Source organism: Lathamus discolor, chromosome 9 (assembly GCF_037157495.1).
Source record: "Lathamus discolor isolate bLatDis1 chromosome 9, bLatDis1.hap1, whole genome shotgun sequence".
NCBI classification, from domain to species: domain Eukaryota; kingdom Metazoa; phylum Chordata; class Aves; order Psittaciformes; family Psittacidae; genus Lathamus; species Lathamus discolor.
Window position 1 is genome coordinate 7,120,398 of NC_088892.1, and position 13,165 is coordinate 7,133,562.

At 40.2% G+C, this 13,165-nt stretch overlaps 1 protein-coding gene across 1 annotated transcript in view; it reads left to right on the forward strand.

Annotated features, from left to right (window-relative positions):
- The window catches only part of ABCB7 (ATP binding cassette subfamily B member 7), a 41,961-nt gene that overhangs the window by 22,661 nt on the left and 6,135 nt on the right, over window positions 1-13,165 (forward strand). The window contains exons 6-15 of the mRNA XM_065689782.1: window positions 438-706; window positions 2,148-2,236; window positions 2,320-2,407; window positions 3,336-3,510; window positions 4,870-5,027; window positions 5,567-5,730; window positions 5,891-6,020; window positions 6,424-6,595; window positions 10,864-10,967; window positions 12,506-12,613. Of these exons, the coding sequence (XP_065545854.1) occupies window positions 438-706; window positions 2,148-2,236; window positions 2,320-2,407; window positions 3,336-3,510; window positions 4,870-5,027; window positions 5,567-5,730; window positions 5,891-6,020; window positions 6,424-6,595; window positions 10,864-10,967; window positions 12,506-12,613 (1,457 nt within the window). The remainder of the gene's footprint in view (window positions 1-437; window positions 707-2,147; window positions 2,237-2,319; window positions 2,408-3,335; window positions 3,511-4,869; window positions 5,028-5,566; window positions 5,731-5,890; window positions 6,021-6,423; window positions 6,596-10,863; window positions 10,968-12,505; window positions 12,614-13,165) is intronic.

The window sequence follows — 13,165 nt, forward strand, 5'->3', positions numbered from 1 at the left end:
TGGTATTCCCAAATCCATTAACAAGTGTTAACGTTCTTCATTAAGGGGATGGGACAGCAGAGCTTTTGGCCTGTGCACTGCTAAGCACCTGGGATGGTTATTTCGTAGTTACTCCATGTGTTGCTGTCCATTTCCAATGTTCTGTGACCTTGCTTCTGGGTATTCTAATTAAAATATGAAATAATGCTTATAGAAATGATTCTTGGTTATAAATCCTGCCCTTTCATATAACCAGCTGCAAAAGAAGCTGATTCAAAAATCTGCGCAATGGTTTATAAATGAAAAATAGCATAAAGGTTTGGACCAGCTAAGTATAAATTACCTTTGAACTAAAAATGTTGAAAATATGTAAAGAATGAGCCTTAATGTAATTTCATGCATGAAGGGAGCTTGGAAATATAACTATTTTAATTTCATAAACTTTTCATCTTTTTTAGATGGTATCTCAAGAGCTGGGGCAGCACTATTTAATGAAGCTAGAAATGCAGTATTTGGGAAGGTAGCTCAGAATTCAATCAGGAGGATAGCAAAGAATGTGTTTCTGCACCTTCATAACCTGGATTTGGCGTTCCATCTAAGTAGGCAAACCGGAGCTCTGTCAAAAACCATCGACAGAGGCACAAGAGGCATCAGTTTTGTTCTTAGTGCTTTAGTATTTAATCTGGGACCTACAATGTTTGAAGTGGCACTAGTCAGTGGAATTCTGGTAAGTATTGTTTATTCCTGACTTGGAATTGTCTCATTTAGGAATAATACATTCGTTTTCTTTTAACGAAGCCTGCTGAGCATTGACAATTGCTTTTACAAGTTGGTTGTGAAAGCAACTGCTCTAAAGGAGAACAATCCGTGATTTTCAAATACTAGTTCCTTTAAGCAGAATACAATTGTCCAGGAATCATAGAATAGTTAATGTTGGAAAGGACCTTAAGATCATTTAGTTCCAACCCCTCTGCCATGGGCAGGGACACCTCACACTAAACCATGGCACCCAAGGCTCTGTCAAACCTGGCCTTGAACACTGCCAGGGATGGAGCATTCACAACCTCCCTGGGCAACCCATTCCAGTGCCTCACCACCCTCACAGTAAAGAACTTCCTCCTTATACCTAATCTAAACTTTCCCTGTTTCAGTTTTAACCCGTTACCCCTTGTCCTGTCACTACAGTCCCTGATAAAAGAGTCCCTCCCCAGCATCCCTATAGCCCCCCTTCAGATACTGGAAGGCTGCTATGAGGTCTCCACGCAGCCTTCTCTTCTCCAGGCTGAACAGCCCCAACTTTCTCAGCCTGTCTTCATATGGAATGCTGTGTCTTAGCATGTTGAGGATAGAGGAGGGAGTGATTATCGGCTCTCTTCTGAATACTGCTCTTCGCTTATCCAGAACTTAAAAGTGAAAATTTTCTTTTGGAAAATAGGCTGCTTCTTGCAGGTTTTAAGCTTAGTTTTAACCTTTTCTTTTGTAAATTGCACTTACTGTCTTTGAAATCAGGATCTTTGGGTATTTGCAGGCTAAAGTATGAATATGTAGCTTAGACTAAATTAAAAGCAAGAATCTTGTTTTGTTTATCCCCGTTCTTTTTAGAAGGACTTAATCAAATTTGAATGTAACGAGATGAGTTAAAACCCCTGTTGGTATTGGGTTTAATTTTATAACCTTTGGAAGTTACAACTCAAGCTGGCTGTGAGCCAGCCTGCAATGGTGCTTTAATTCTTCTTATGGCTTTTCTCTCCTGATGTACCCTGAAGTAGAGAAAACGCTTCATCAGTTGTTTTGCAAGGCCATTTATTTCCTTCCCAGTCTTCAGCTTGCTTTCAAAATCCACCCAAAAAGCACGGGAACAAATACTTATTTGTGATAACAACACAACCATCAGCAACATTTATGTTTTATAATGGCAAAAATAACTTTCAAGTGTCATAACACCTTAGCTCTTGGTTATCTCCTCCAACCTTTTTATCTATACCCTTCTCCTTGCTGCTTTGCTTTTGAGTTTATACCTGTATTAATTTTAAGCTGTTCAGAGCAGGGAGTGTGTTGGGAGGGACATTCAGAGTCCTTGTCTTGGGTTAAGCTATTAGAGTTTTGAGACAACAGTGAAGTTTTGAAAATGAAGATAACTTTTTGTTTGTTTCTTTTACTTATTCCAGTATTACAAATGTGGTGCTGAGTTTGCTTTAGTGACTCTGGGGACACTAGGAGCCTATGCAGCATTCACGATAGGGATTACCCAGTGGAGGTAAGGCCTGCCCTCAGATTCATCAGGGTACTCGGTGTTGCCTCATCCTGAACTCTTCACTATATTAGGCCTTCATTTTACAGGACTAAGTTTCGAATAGAAATGAACAAAGCAGACAATGACGCTGGTAATGCTGCGATTGACTCGCTACTGAATTATGAGACTGTGAAGGTAAGACCAGTCTTTACTGCCAGGCTCTTTGTCTTTCTTCTGTCAGCCTAAGTAAAGTGAGCCATAAGATTCGTCTTTTGTAGGGTACATACTGGGAGCAATAGCATATGTTGAAAAACATTATTCATTGGAAGAGCACTACGTGATATTGACGGCGTAATGTGAAAGTCATTAGTGGGGCTTGAAAAAACCGATTTGCTAGTAAGAGCGAGAAGCTTCTTTCATGACTGAATCACCTTGACCATTGGTTTCTGCAAGAGTCTTCACTTGCAAAGTTGTCTTCTGAATGTCAGCCTGCAGCATACTGTCTTCTCAAATGCCTGTGTACTGTTTTCATTACCTGTTGTGGTTTGCAGCACTCCATTGCAATGTTCACGTTAAAGAGCGGGTCTATTAGTTCTTGTGCTGCTACTGTTAAAAAATCCTGTGGGCCCCTTGGAAGGTGTCCTGGGTAATGCTAATTTTATGCTAAATTGGAGAGCTAGAACTGGGAAGACAAACAGTGGCGTCAGCTGTAAAGGACTCAGAAGTAGCTATTGTGTGAGAAGTACTGTTCTAGACGAAGTAACAAGGATATTCTAGCACAGAGGTGGTAACTTGCTCTTCTTTTTAGTATCTGATGGCATAGCTGGTGTTTGGCTTTGACATTAATAAGATAGAAGTTCTGCAAGACAGACACCCAGTGTTATCAGAATGGGTATGGTAGGGCTCTCTAATGTCTCCTTTCCCAGTGCAGAAAGTGCTGGGGTTTGCTCATGTGTTTTATTTTCACACACTAATCTTCTTTTTCTCTTTAGCTATTAGAAGTCTTGAAGAGGGGTTGTGTGTATATCTGTGCATGTAGTATGTTTATACTGAAGTGTAGAACTAAGTATGCACTCTAGTATGTTTGAGACTGTCACAGTTGTTATTTTTGTGTATATCATAGTATTTCAATAATGAAAAATATGAAGCCCAACGGTATGATGAGTTTTTGAAGAGATACGAGAATGCCTCCTTGAAGACTACCTCTACTTTGGCTCTCCTCAACTTTGGACAGAGCGCTATATTTAGCGTTGGCTTGACAGCCATCATGGTGCTTGCCAGCCAGGGCATTGTTGCAGGTAACTCATCTGTCTGTAAGCTAAAAATTACTCTCTTTTCCCTTTAATTCATTCATGGTAGAGGAGTTAATTAAAATTAATGTATGGTTGATGTGATAGTTCATTTTGAGAGGTTTTGCTTGAGAGTTTTGGGTATTTCTGCTGCTTGTCATAAAATTTTGGGAAGTTTCTGTTGAAGGGTTCTGAAAGACACTTCTATAAATACAAATACTACTGTGGGCCTTCTAGAAAGATCCTTTCTTTTTACCCTCCTTCTTTCCCATGTTGGCAAGAATCAGAACTTTTCCCCAGTGTGTAATGTGTATAGCGATGTGCTTTGTCTCCAGTAGTTTTATTACTGGTGTCCTTCACTTTCCTTAGAATAATAAGGTCACATTATTAAAACAATTGCTTCTATATGTTAGTGTTGCATCTGTACTTGTCTAATTTACTACCTGAAGTAAAGCCTGCCTGTTCAGCAAGGCACAGTACAAGCTTCAAATCCAGTAGATGAACGCAGCGTTGGGATAAGACTCAGCTAAAGCAAAGTGATTTCAGAGCAAAAATAATGATGCTCTGAACACTGTTGGTATCCAGATCTGTTTGAAGGGTAGACCTTTATATCATGTTGCCTTTCTTGCATCTGCTTTGCTCTTTTAAGAGATGCCAGGACAGGGAAGAGTTACGCTGTGAATGGATAAGTCAATAGGTGCAGTTTATGGCTGTCCTTAATAAAATTTAGAATAGCCTTCAAGCAGGATGGTGGAAATACTGCTTTAAATCATCTTTCAGGACCTGTTTCAGCTGAGCTGACCCTGCACTTACCTTTAGCCAGTGTGTCATCCTGAGTTTTCCTTTCATCAGTGTATTTGATTTTAAGCTGCCTGGAGGTTCTCACTATATGTTTTAGCAGCTCTGTTGTGTGTAGTATGCAGGTCCTCTTTCTTGATCATGACAAATTCTGTCATTTGGATTTGTCTGTAATTGTACTTCAGATTCTTCCCCCATTCTTGCTGTCATGTAGCAGTTCCTCCGCTTCTCACTTATTTAGGCCCCTTTATGTTTCTCTGTGGAATTGACAACTTTCCAGTCTGATGTTTTCCATGAATTTCCTGCTATGCTGCTTGTCTAATTTTCCAGATGCTATTACATCTTTTAAGTGAAATCCACACAAGCATTTTCCGTCATTTCAGGCAACTTTCTACGTAAGATCTGATCTTCTGGGAATGCATTTGGTTTGCTATTTAAACATCTGAGTTTAGAAATGGGATAAAAGAAACTAGACTTGATTGACTTGATTATATTTATTAATCTTTTGGTGCTTCCTAACAAGACAACCCTTTAAGTCTCCTTATTCTCTCACATCCGTTTTGTCTTAAGGCAGCCTTTCTGTTGGAGATCTAGTAATGGTGAATGGATTGCTGTTCCAGCTTTCTCTTCCCCTAAACTTCCTGGGAACAGTATACAGAGAGACAAGACAAGCACTTATAGATATGAATACCTTGTTTACACTCCTCAGTGTAGATACCAAAATTAAAGTAAGTAGTAGCTTATTTTCCTAAAGTATCTGGGTATTTAATAGGGCTGTTTTCTGGCAATGCCATCATTTCACCCTGCTTCTTACTTTCCAGGTTTAATTTCTATTCAAGCTGTTGTGTAAGGATGCTGTTCTGCCTCCTCTTTAAGTGCTGTCAGTGCAATAGCAGCTGCTTTTTTCTTGCAGAGCCTTTTAGTGACAACAAAAGTTGCTTCACAAAAGCTGTGTTTGTATTGGGATATCTTTTATCTAAGTATTCATGCCTGGTGCTAGATAATTTATTTATAATTAATGATGCCGAGTTTATTACTGCAAAAGAAGTCACGAAGCAGAGCGTTTAAGCAGAAATTTTTACCTCCTTTGGGGCAAAGAAGGGACAAACCCATTTCACTCGTGTGGTGGATTGTAATTATTTTCAGCCTGTCCAAGCTGGAGTGGCTGTTTGCCTTTCTTCTGAGCTAGGAAATGGACTGTTTGGCTTGTTGGACTGCTTGAGATACTTTCTGGGCAGCATATAAAGTGGCACTCTTCTTTTCATAGGACAAAGAGCTGGCTCCACCCCTGCAGATCACACCACAGACTGCTGCCATCACCTTTGATAATGTGCATTTTGAATACCTTGAGGGACAGAAAGTCCTTGCTGGAGTGTCTTTTGAAGTCCCTGCAGGAAAGAAAGTGGCCATTGTAGGAGGTAGTGGGTCAGGGTGGGTAAATGGACTACATATGCCAATCAATGCAGCGTTTCGTTTTTCAGTGTGTTTCTTCTTGTGTTTTGCTTTTCATGTTTGTGACATCAGTTCTGATTGGAGATAGTAAATGACAAACTAGGAGTGTAACATAAGCTTCAATTCTTTTCAATTTCAGGAAAAGCACAATTGTGAGATTATTGTTTCGTTTCTATGAACCTCAGAGAGGAAATATTTATGTTTCTGGACAGAACATACAAGATGTCAGTTTGGAAAGTCTGAGAAAGGCAATAGGAGTCGTACCTCAGGTATACCATGGTTCATTCTCCCCAAATAGTCCATTGAAGTAGTAAATCTCAGTATTCTGACGCTGGTTCAATGAAGGCCTAGTCTAATGCAGTGGTAGTATCTAGTGCCTTTGAAAGTCATCATGCTTCATGAGAACCTGCCTCCAGCTTTAAGTGATCTAGCTTTATAGTAGATTACCATCTATAATGAGTTAGCAAAGTGGTAAAATCGTGCAAAACATAGATACATTTAGGACACAAAATGTATTAATCCCATTATTGGGAACTTTCCCCAGATGCTTTCACCTTCACACTTTTTGCAGAAATCTGAGCTATTCTGTATTGTTTTCTTTCATGGAATGGGGATAGTTTTTAACCTATTGTTCATGGTTTCTTGTTTAAAATATCCTTTCCGTATATATAGGATGCTGTTCTCTTCCATAATACTATCTACTACAATTTGCTCTATGGCAATATTGGTGCAACACCAGAAGAAGTGTATGCAGCAGCAAAGCTGGCAGGAATCCACGATGCAATTCTTCGAATGCCAAATGGTTACAACACTCAGGTTGGGGAACGAGGACTCAAGCTCTCAGGTATGTTCTTCGGTGCACAAGGTCTGTGTATCCCTTTTGCAAATACCTCAAAGTTCAATCCATACTTTACTGCTCAGTCATGGAATCATAGAATCAGGCAGGTTGGGAAAGGCCTTTAAGATCAAGTCCAACCGTTACCCCAGGACTGCCAAGTCTACCAGTAAGCCATGTCACTAAGTGACAATTAGACTTGCTTTTAGCTTATTTACATTATAACATAGTTGCAAGGCTAAATATTAATGCAAAGATTTGTAGTTTAAGGCAACTGTAGTCTACAAGATATTTAAAGGGGTGTATTTTCAGGAGGTAGCATTAAATGAGTTGATGTGTGAGCATACCTCTAAGTAAAAACGATCTCTCTTGTAAACTGTTTGGGTAGTGGAATGCATGTGACTAGAATTGGGAACTTTCTGTATGTGTGCTTTGCATGTAGGATGCGATAAGCCATCTCCTGTTGTCTTGCTTTGAAAAAGCAAAGCATGTTACAGTTTTACTTAAAACTGCTAGCCCGTATGTGCAGCAGTGGGGCACAGGTTTTGATGCTGGTTTTGTATCTTTTTCTAATACAGTCTCAAAGGTGTTTAGGTAAGTGAATTTTGATAAGGTAGGTAGCATAATACTGAGTATGCAGAGTAGCAGGAGAAACAGCAGTACATGTGCAGCTTGAACTACAGCTCTGCAGTGGCTTTCTACACTCCTGAATACAAGGCCTTACTGTCTGGCAAACTCTAAATATGCGTGGCAGAGCGTAATGTTCTTCCACTCTGACTCTGTGCACAGACGCCATTTATTGACAGCCCAAAGAACAGTCCAGTTATTTTTGTTTGCATGTAGGGTGGAGCGGTGGAGGGCATTCCACTGGGAATGAGCTGTGGCCCTACAGGAGAGAGAAACTTAACCTCAGTGAGTCTGGAAACTTCAGGGTACTGAGGTTGCTTCAGAATAGTGCTGAGGTGTGTGTATCTTCAGGGCATGGGGGGCTGGTGGGGGTCCAGAGGCACAAGAATGCAGCATGTTCAGGCAGTAATGCTGCCTGTTGCAGACAGCAAGCTGTGTGTGGTGTTTCTTGCTGTGAAGATGCTGAAGTCAGAAGTCCTGGTCTCTTTGAAACAGAGGATCAGAGGTTACATTCTGCATCCAGAATGTATGTGGAGGGGAAAGCGTGCACATTTGCAAAAGGGGAATACAGAGAGGGTTGAAAGGGAGATAAAATATGCGAAGCACAAATCTGGGTGAGTAGAAGATTCAAGATAGGTACTGGCAGAACTGTAGAGAACTGTGATAATGATGAAAGATTTCTCTTGTGCTGCCTGTCTCCCCAGACTAGTAATTTCTAGAAAGAGGATTTGACTAACAATGGGCTTGAAATGTTTTGGCATTTATATAGAAGCACAGAATGATTTGGGTTGAAGGGGATCTTCTAAAGATCATTTAGACCAACCTTCCTGCTGTTAGCAGAGGCATCTTTCACTAGACCAGGGTACTGAAAGCCTTAGTCTTATGTTGAGGTTAAGATTTGATTTTAGGAAAAATTTCTTCACTGAAAGGTTTATCAAGCATTGGAACAGGCTGCCTAGAGAAGTGATGAAGACACCTTCCCTGGGGGTATTTAAAACACATGTAGATGTGGCACTTGGGGACATGGTTTAGTGGTGGACTTGGCAGCGCTGGGTTGATGGTTGGACTCGATCTTAAAGGTCCTTTCCAATCTAAATCATTCCATGGTTCTATGTCCAGTTCTGAATCTGAAGAAGTGTGTTCAGACGTGTTGGTGTTTCCTTCTGACCTTGAGACTCCTTTAACAAACCCTTTACTGAAACTGGGGTATGCCTTTACTCCATCCTTCGTTTTGTGCTACCACTGTGATGGTCATAAGCGCCCGTTTAACAGTGCTTCAACAGAAGTGGCATTTAGAAAGTGAAGTGTGTTCTTTTCATCTTTTTTATTTAAATAAAAAGAGTCTGTAAAATCTTTCTCAGGAGAAAGACACTGGATTTGTGAGGTGATAAAAAAAGAGCTCAGAGTGGGCGTCTGCCATTGAAGTAGCAGCTTCAGTTCCCTATTTTCAACAAATTATAGGAGTATTGGCAAACAACAGTAATAAACAAGCTTCAGGGATGTTTACAGGTAGGGGACAGGAATCATGAGCTAATGCTCTCAGAAACATCTGCTCATCCCTGACTTGATCTTAAGTGCAGCTGCGTGCTCAGCTCTTAGGGAGTTTGATTCTGTGCTCCTGCTTGGGGGTGCCAGTGTGTGGCTTTGGATTGGAATGTGGAGCCAGTGTGTCCACTGTATCCCATGTGCTTTTGTTAGATCAGTATTTTCATTGATAAGAGAGTTGTAATGGCCAGAAGTGGCTTGGTTATTTCATGGGTTGGAGATGTCAGAGGCATATTTCTGAGTTCCTTCAGTAGCTCTGTAAAAATACAGCATCTGTTACTTGGAATCTCTGAATAATGGAATGGCTTCCTAAATTGTTCTAAAGGTGTAGATTAGATTAATTTCTGAATCTGTTTAAGATTTAAGTTGGGTGAGGGTTGTTGTACCTCTCCTCTAAGAAAAAGACCAAGTCCTGATTCACTTTGTCTATATTTTGTGGGAGAAGTAGGGGGGTGGAGAGCTCGGTGAATTTGAGTGTCCCTCTTTAAAATCCAGGCATTTTACATGTGTGATGGGGGGAAAAAAAGGTTTTGGGGACCACTGCCATGGGTGTCTGTGTGAAAGGCACAGTTGCAGTTAATGTGGTTCTTGAACGTGTTAACAGTGGTAGTGATGCGTAGGGCCAGTAAAAGCTGCAGTCTTAATCTGGGCTCCTGGTTCTGTGAATAGATAACTCTGTTGGGTGCAGCAGGTGAGTGTCTTAATAAGTAAACTGGATTGTGCCTGTATGCAAGAATTTGGTATGTTATGGATTCCTTTCCTCCAATAAATTAACAGTTTACCTCTGTGAGGGTTGACATTGGGAAACTATGTTAGAAGTGCTGTCTTGATACTTTAAAAGCGCTGGATTTGTTTTTATAGTTGGCAAGAACCTTAATGCAAACAAGACTCCCTCATGGCAGTACAGCAGCATGGATAACAGGCTCAGTATCTCAGTTTCTGTCCCCTAATGTGGTTTCTTTTGCCTGTGTGGTACAAAAATAGGCATAAAGAAGCCTTAGTTGCAATGAGAACTCTATCAGTTTAAATGGTGAAGTGAGCATTTAGTGCAGTTCTTACTGGTTTCAGTGACTGATTCATCAAGAGTAAATAATGAAATCCAAGTTGTTTTGTCTTTTTCAAGTACAATCCATTTCAGTGGTTTGTAATACAGAGCTGTAACAGCCCCAACCACCCCTGACTGTGTAAAGGGAAGGGTTAACATGCTGCTGTCCTGAATATGAGCGGGGAAGAACATGAAACAAATCAATATGCTACAAATATAAGGCAAGACCTTGTATTTAGTTACTGTCATATGTCTTTCAAACATGGATATTGTCAAACTGAGTTTTGAACATGCTTTAAAGGCGAGAAAGGGAGAGTATATTAAAATAGACTGAGTAAATTGTACAATTCTAATTGCTACTGTGTTCTGCCAAAGACAGCTTAAAATTTGAACTGCAGCATTATCATCAGCCTTTTAAATGGTTTATTAAAGCATGCTCTCTCCTGATAGGAATGGAACATTAACAAGGATGTAATGGTATTAAATGGAATGTTTTGAAGTCTTGAATAAAACAAAGGAGGACAAGAGCACCAATGTGAAATGTTTGCATTGCATACCAAATGGTTAGCAGATTTTAAGTTCTCAAATGCACATTTTCCTGACTGTAAAAGTTGTCCTAAGTTATTCTTGAGTAGATGTTGGCTGTGAGAATTGTGAAGGGAGGAAACTAGTCTGAAACTTGGTCACATCAGAAGCCAACAGGCATAATGAAGGTGGTTTTTGGCACCATTTTAATTGTGTTCTTTGATTAAGTTTGCTGATTAAAGCTGTTGGGGATGCTCTGAATCTGGGCCATTATGGAGTGAAAAGTTAGACAAATTTCAAGGAGAGACCTGAAGGGATCTCTAAAAGGATAAGCAATCTTGAGTCACTTTGGATTTACCAGAGAGCAGGAACTTGCGTGATATCTGGTGTAACATGTAGAGACCTTTATCAGTAGCAACTATGATGTGTATTCAGATAAAAAAAGAACCACCCCCAAAACCAGTCCTGTCTGCTGATGAATTGAGAATATCATGGTTGTAACTTTATCTTTTTTTCCCTTTTCCCCCCCATTCAGGAGGAGAAAAGCAAAGAGTTGCAATTGCTCGAGCAATGTTAAAGGAGCCATTTATTCTTCTCTATGATGAAGCCACATCATCTTTAGATTCAATTACAGAAGAGGTAAATGGGGATATAAAAATACAAAACTTAAGTGGTGTAATGATGGCTGATTCTGATGCTTTTTCCTTGTTCTTTTCCTCCCAGAAAGAAATCTCTTTTTGCCACATTGCTATCATGCGTTTTCCTGGTATGATTTTTAAGAGATTCGATGTCTAAGCTAGTTTTCTAAAGGCTAGAGCAGAGACACTGAGTCTGTCTATCTTTAGACATAATGGAGAATATCAGCCCTGGGTGTATTTTCTGCTGTACTCTCTTGAGGTCCCAGTCACTCTTAAACAATTATCTCTTGAAGCTGTTGCAAATACTTCAGGTGACCATGAAGTGTGAAGCTCTCCAGTCCACTGCTGGATGTGTAGGTGACATCTAGCAGTCATTAAACATGTCTTACAAATGATCATGACATAATGCAGAACAGAAAGCCTCTTGTTTGTTGTGCAGCATCTTTCCGAGCTGTAAATCAGGTAGGTGGGACCTGCAGTGCTGGTATTAATTTGTATTCCTTTCACAGGAAGGGCTGTGAAACAGCAGAGCGTTGTGACACAGATGTCGTGACACGACCGCAGTAACTGCATCAGGCTTCATAACTACATCTCTGCTTAAGCACAAAAGCTCTCAGCACCAGCAGTAATTTCACAAACTAATGTCATCAAAAACTAGAGCTGGAGCTATGTTTGTGTTCACTTATGCAGATTATTGAGCAAATTTATTGACCTGTAATCACTAAATTACCTTCATTTCCCAGATACAAAACAATCAGGGTACAAACCATACATCTGTATAGTGCAGCACTCAAACATAGTACAGCTTCCTCACTGGGCGAGAAACGTTCATAACACAATCCTACAGAAAGCCGCTTGGATTCTTCCTCTTGTTTTGCTGTATTTATTGCAAGAACCACAAGCAAAGCTGAAACTTTCAGAGCAAAACTGAGCTTTGAAGACAGCAAATGAAACGAGTCCTTCCCACAAACGTATGTCTGGTGATGGGAATGTTTTCAGACAAAGGCAAGTGGTTTTCAGGAAGAATGAAGTGCACAGTTATTGTAGTGAGGGCACAAATTCCCAACTAGCGCTGCTTGCATCTGAATGCAGTTGAGGAAGGTGGAGGCTGTGAATAGATAATTCTCAGGACTGCTTAAACTACATGCTCCATATTGACATGATATTGAGAGGGGTTTTTTTTTTCTTGAACTTCCATTGATTTGAAAGTAGTAGTATTTGTAATTCTCACATACTGCTGTTTATGTTGCTTTAGAGGATGGCTGCACAGGGAAGTTTTTCCTGCAGTCAGGTAACACTTCTCTTCCTTTGTCCCTTGGGATAGGTGTGGTTTTCTGTGAATACGCGGAGCCACAGATAGTTCGTGCTTGGGACTCTCGTGTAGGTACTCGTAGCTGTTTCTTACTGTGAAGCTGTAGCAGCACTGGAGATGTTTCTCAAAACTTACTTACAGCAACTTGTGTATTTACAGACAAGCTTTTATTTCCCTTCATAGCACCCAGCAGTGCGTCAGAGTTTGTCTCTCTTTGAATCTTGCAGAATATTCTCAGTGCCATGAGGGACATGGTGAAGCACCGAACGTCAGTTTTCATTGCTCACCGGTTGTCAACAGTAGTTGATGCAGATGAAATCATTGTGCTGGATCAGGTGAGGCGATCACCCTGGGATCTGTTGTTTTCACGTAACGGCAGTGTTTGTTTTAGAGAGTCTGTGTGTCCATTTTGAAACATTATACTCCCACCAAGCCCTAAAGTCCATTCTTTGGAAATGAACCGTATCGGAGAATTCTAAAAGCTGAAGCTTTGCTTGTTATATATTTACAACCAAAGTTTATCAGTTGGATGTGTGATTCTTGTATGTTTTATTTTCACTTCATTTGCATAGTTCATTTAATTACATGTTCTTTGGATGGATGATTACAAATTCCACTTGATGTTCTGGGACTGGCTTAATGTTGCGTATTTTGAATCTCATTTATTACGTGCTCCTCTTGGATTAGGTTTCCTGATCTGTTCCCCCAATTTACACTTTATTCTCAGGACTCGTTGAGTGTCTGTTTTTCACATACATCCATTGCTTTTTTCCTTTCAATGGAAGGAGAGAGGACTGCATGTTTTGTTTCCATGCAGATAAAGCAGTTGTTCAGTCTAATGATGTTATAAATCTGATCATCATTCTCTATTGTACCTGTAGAAAAGT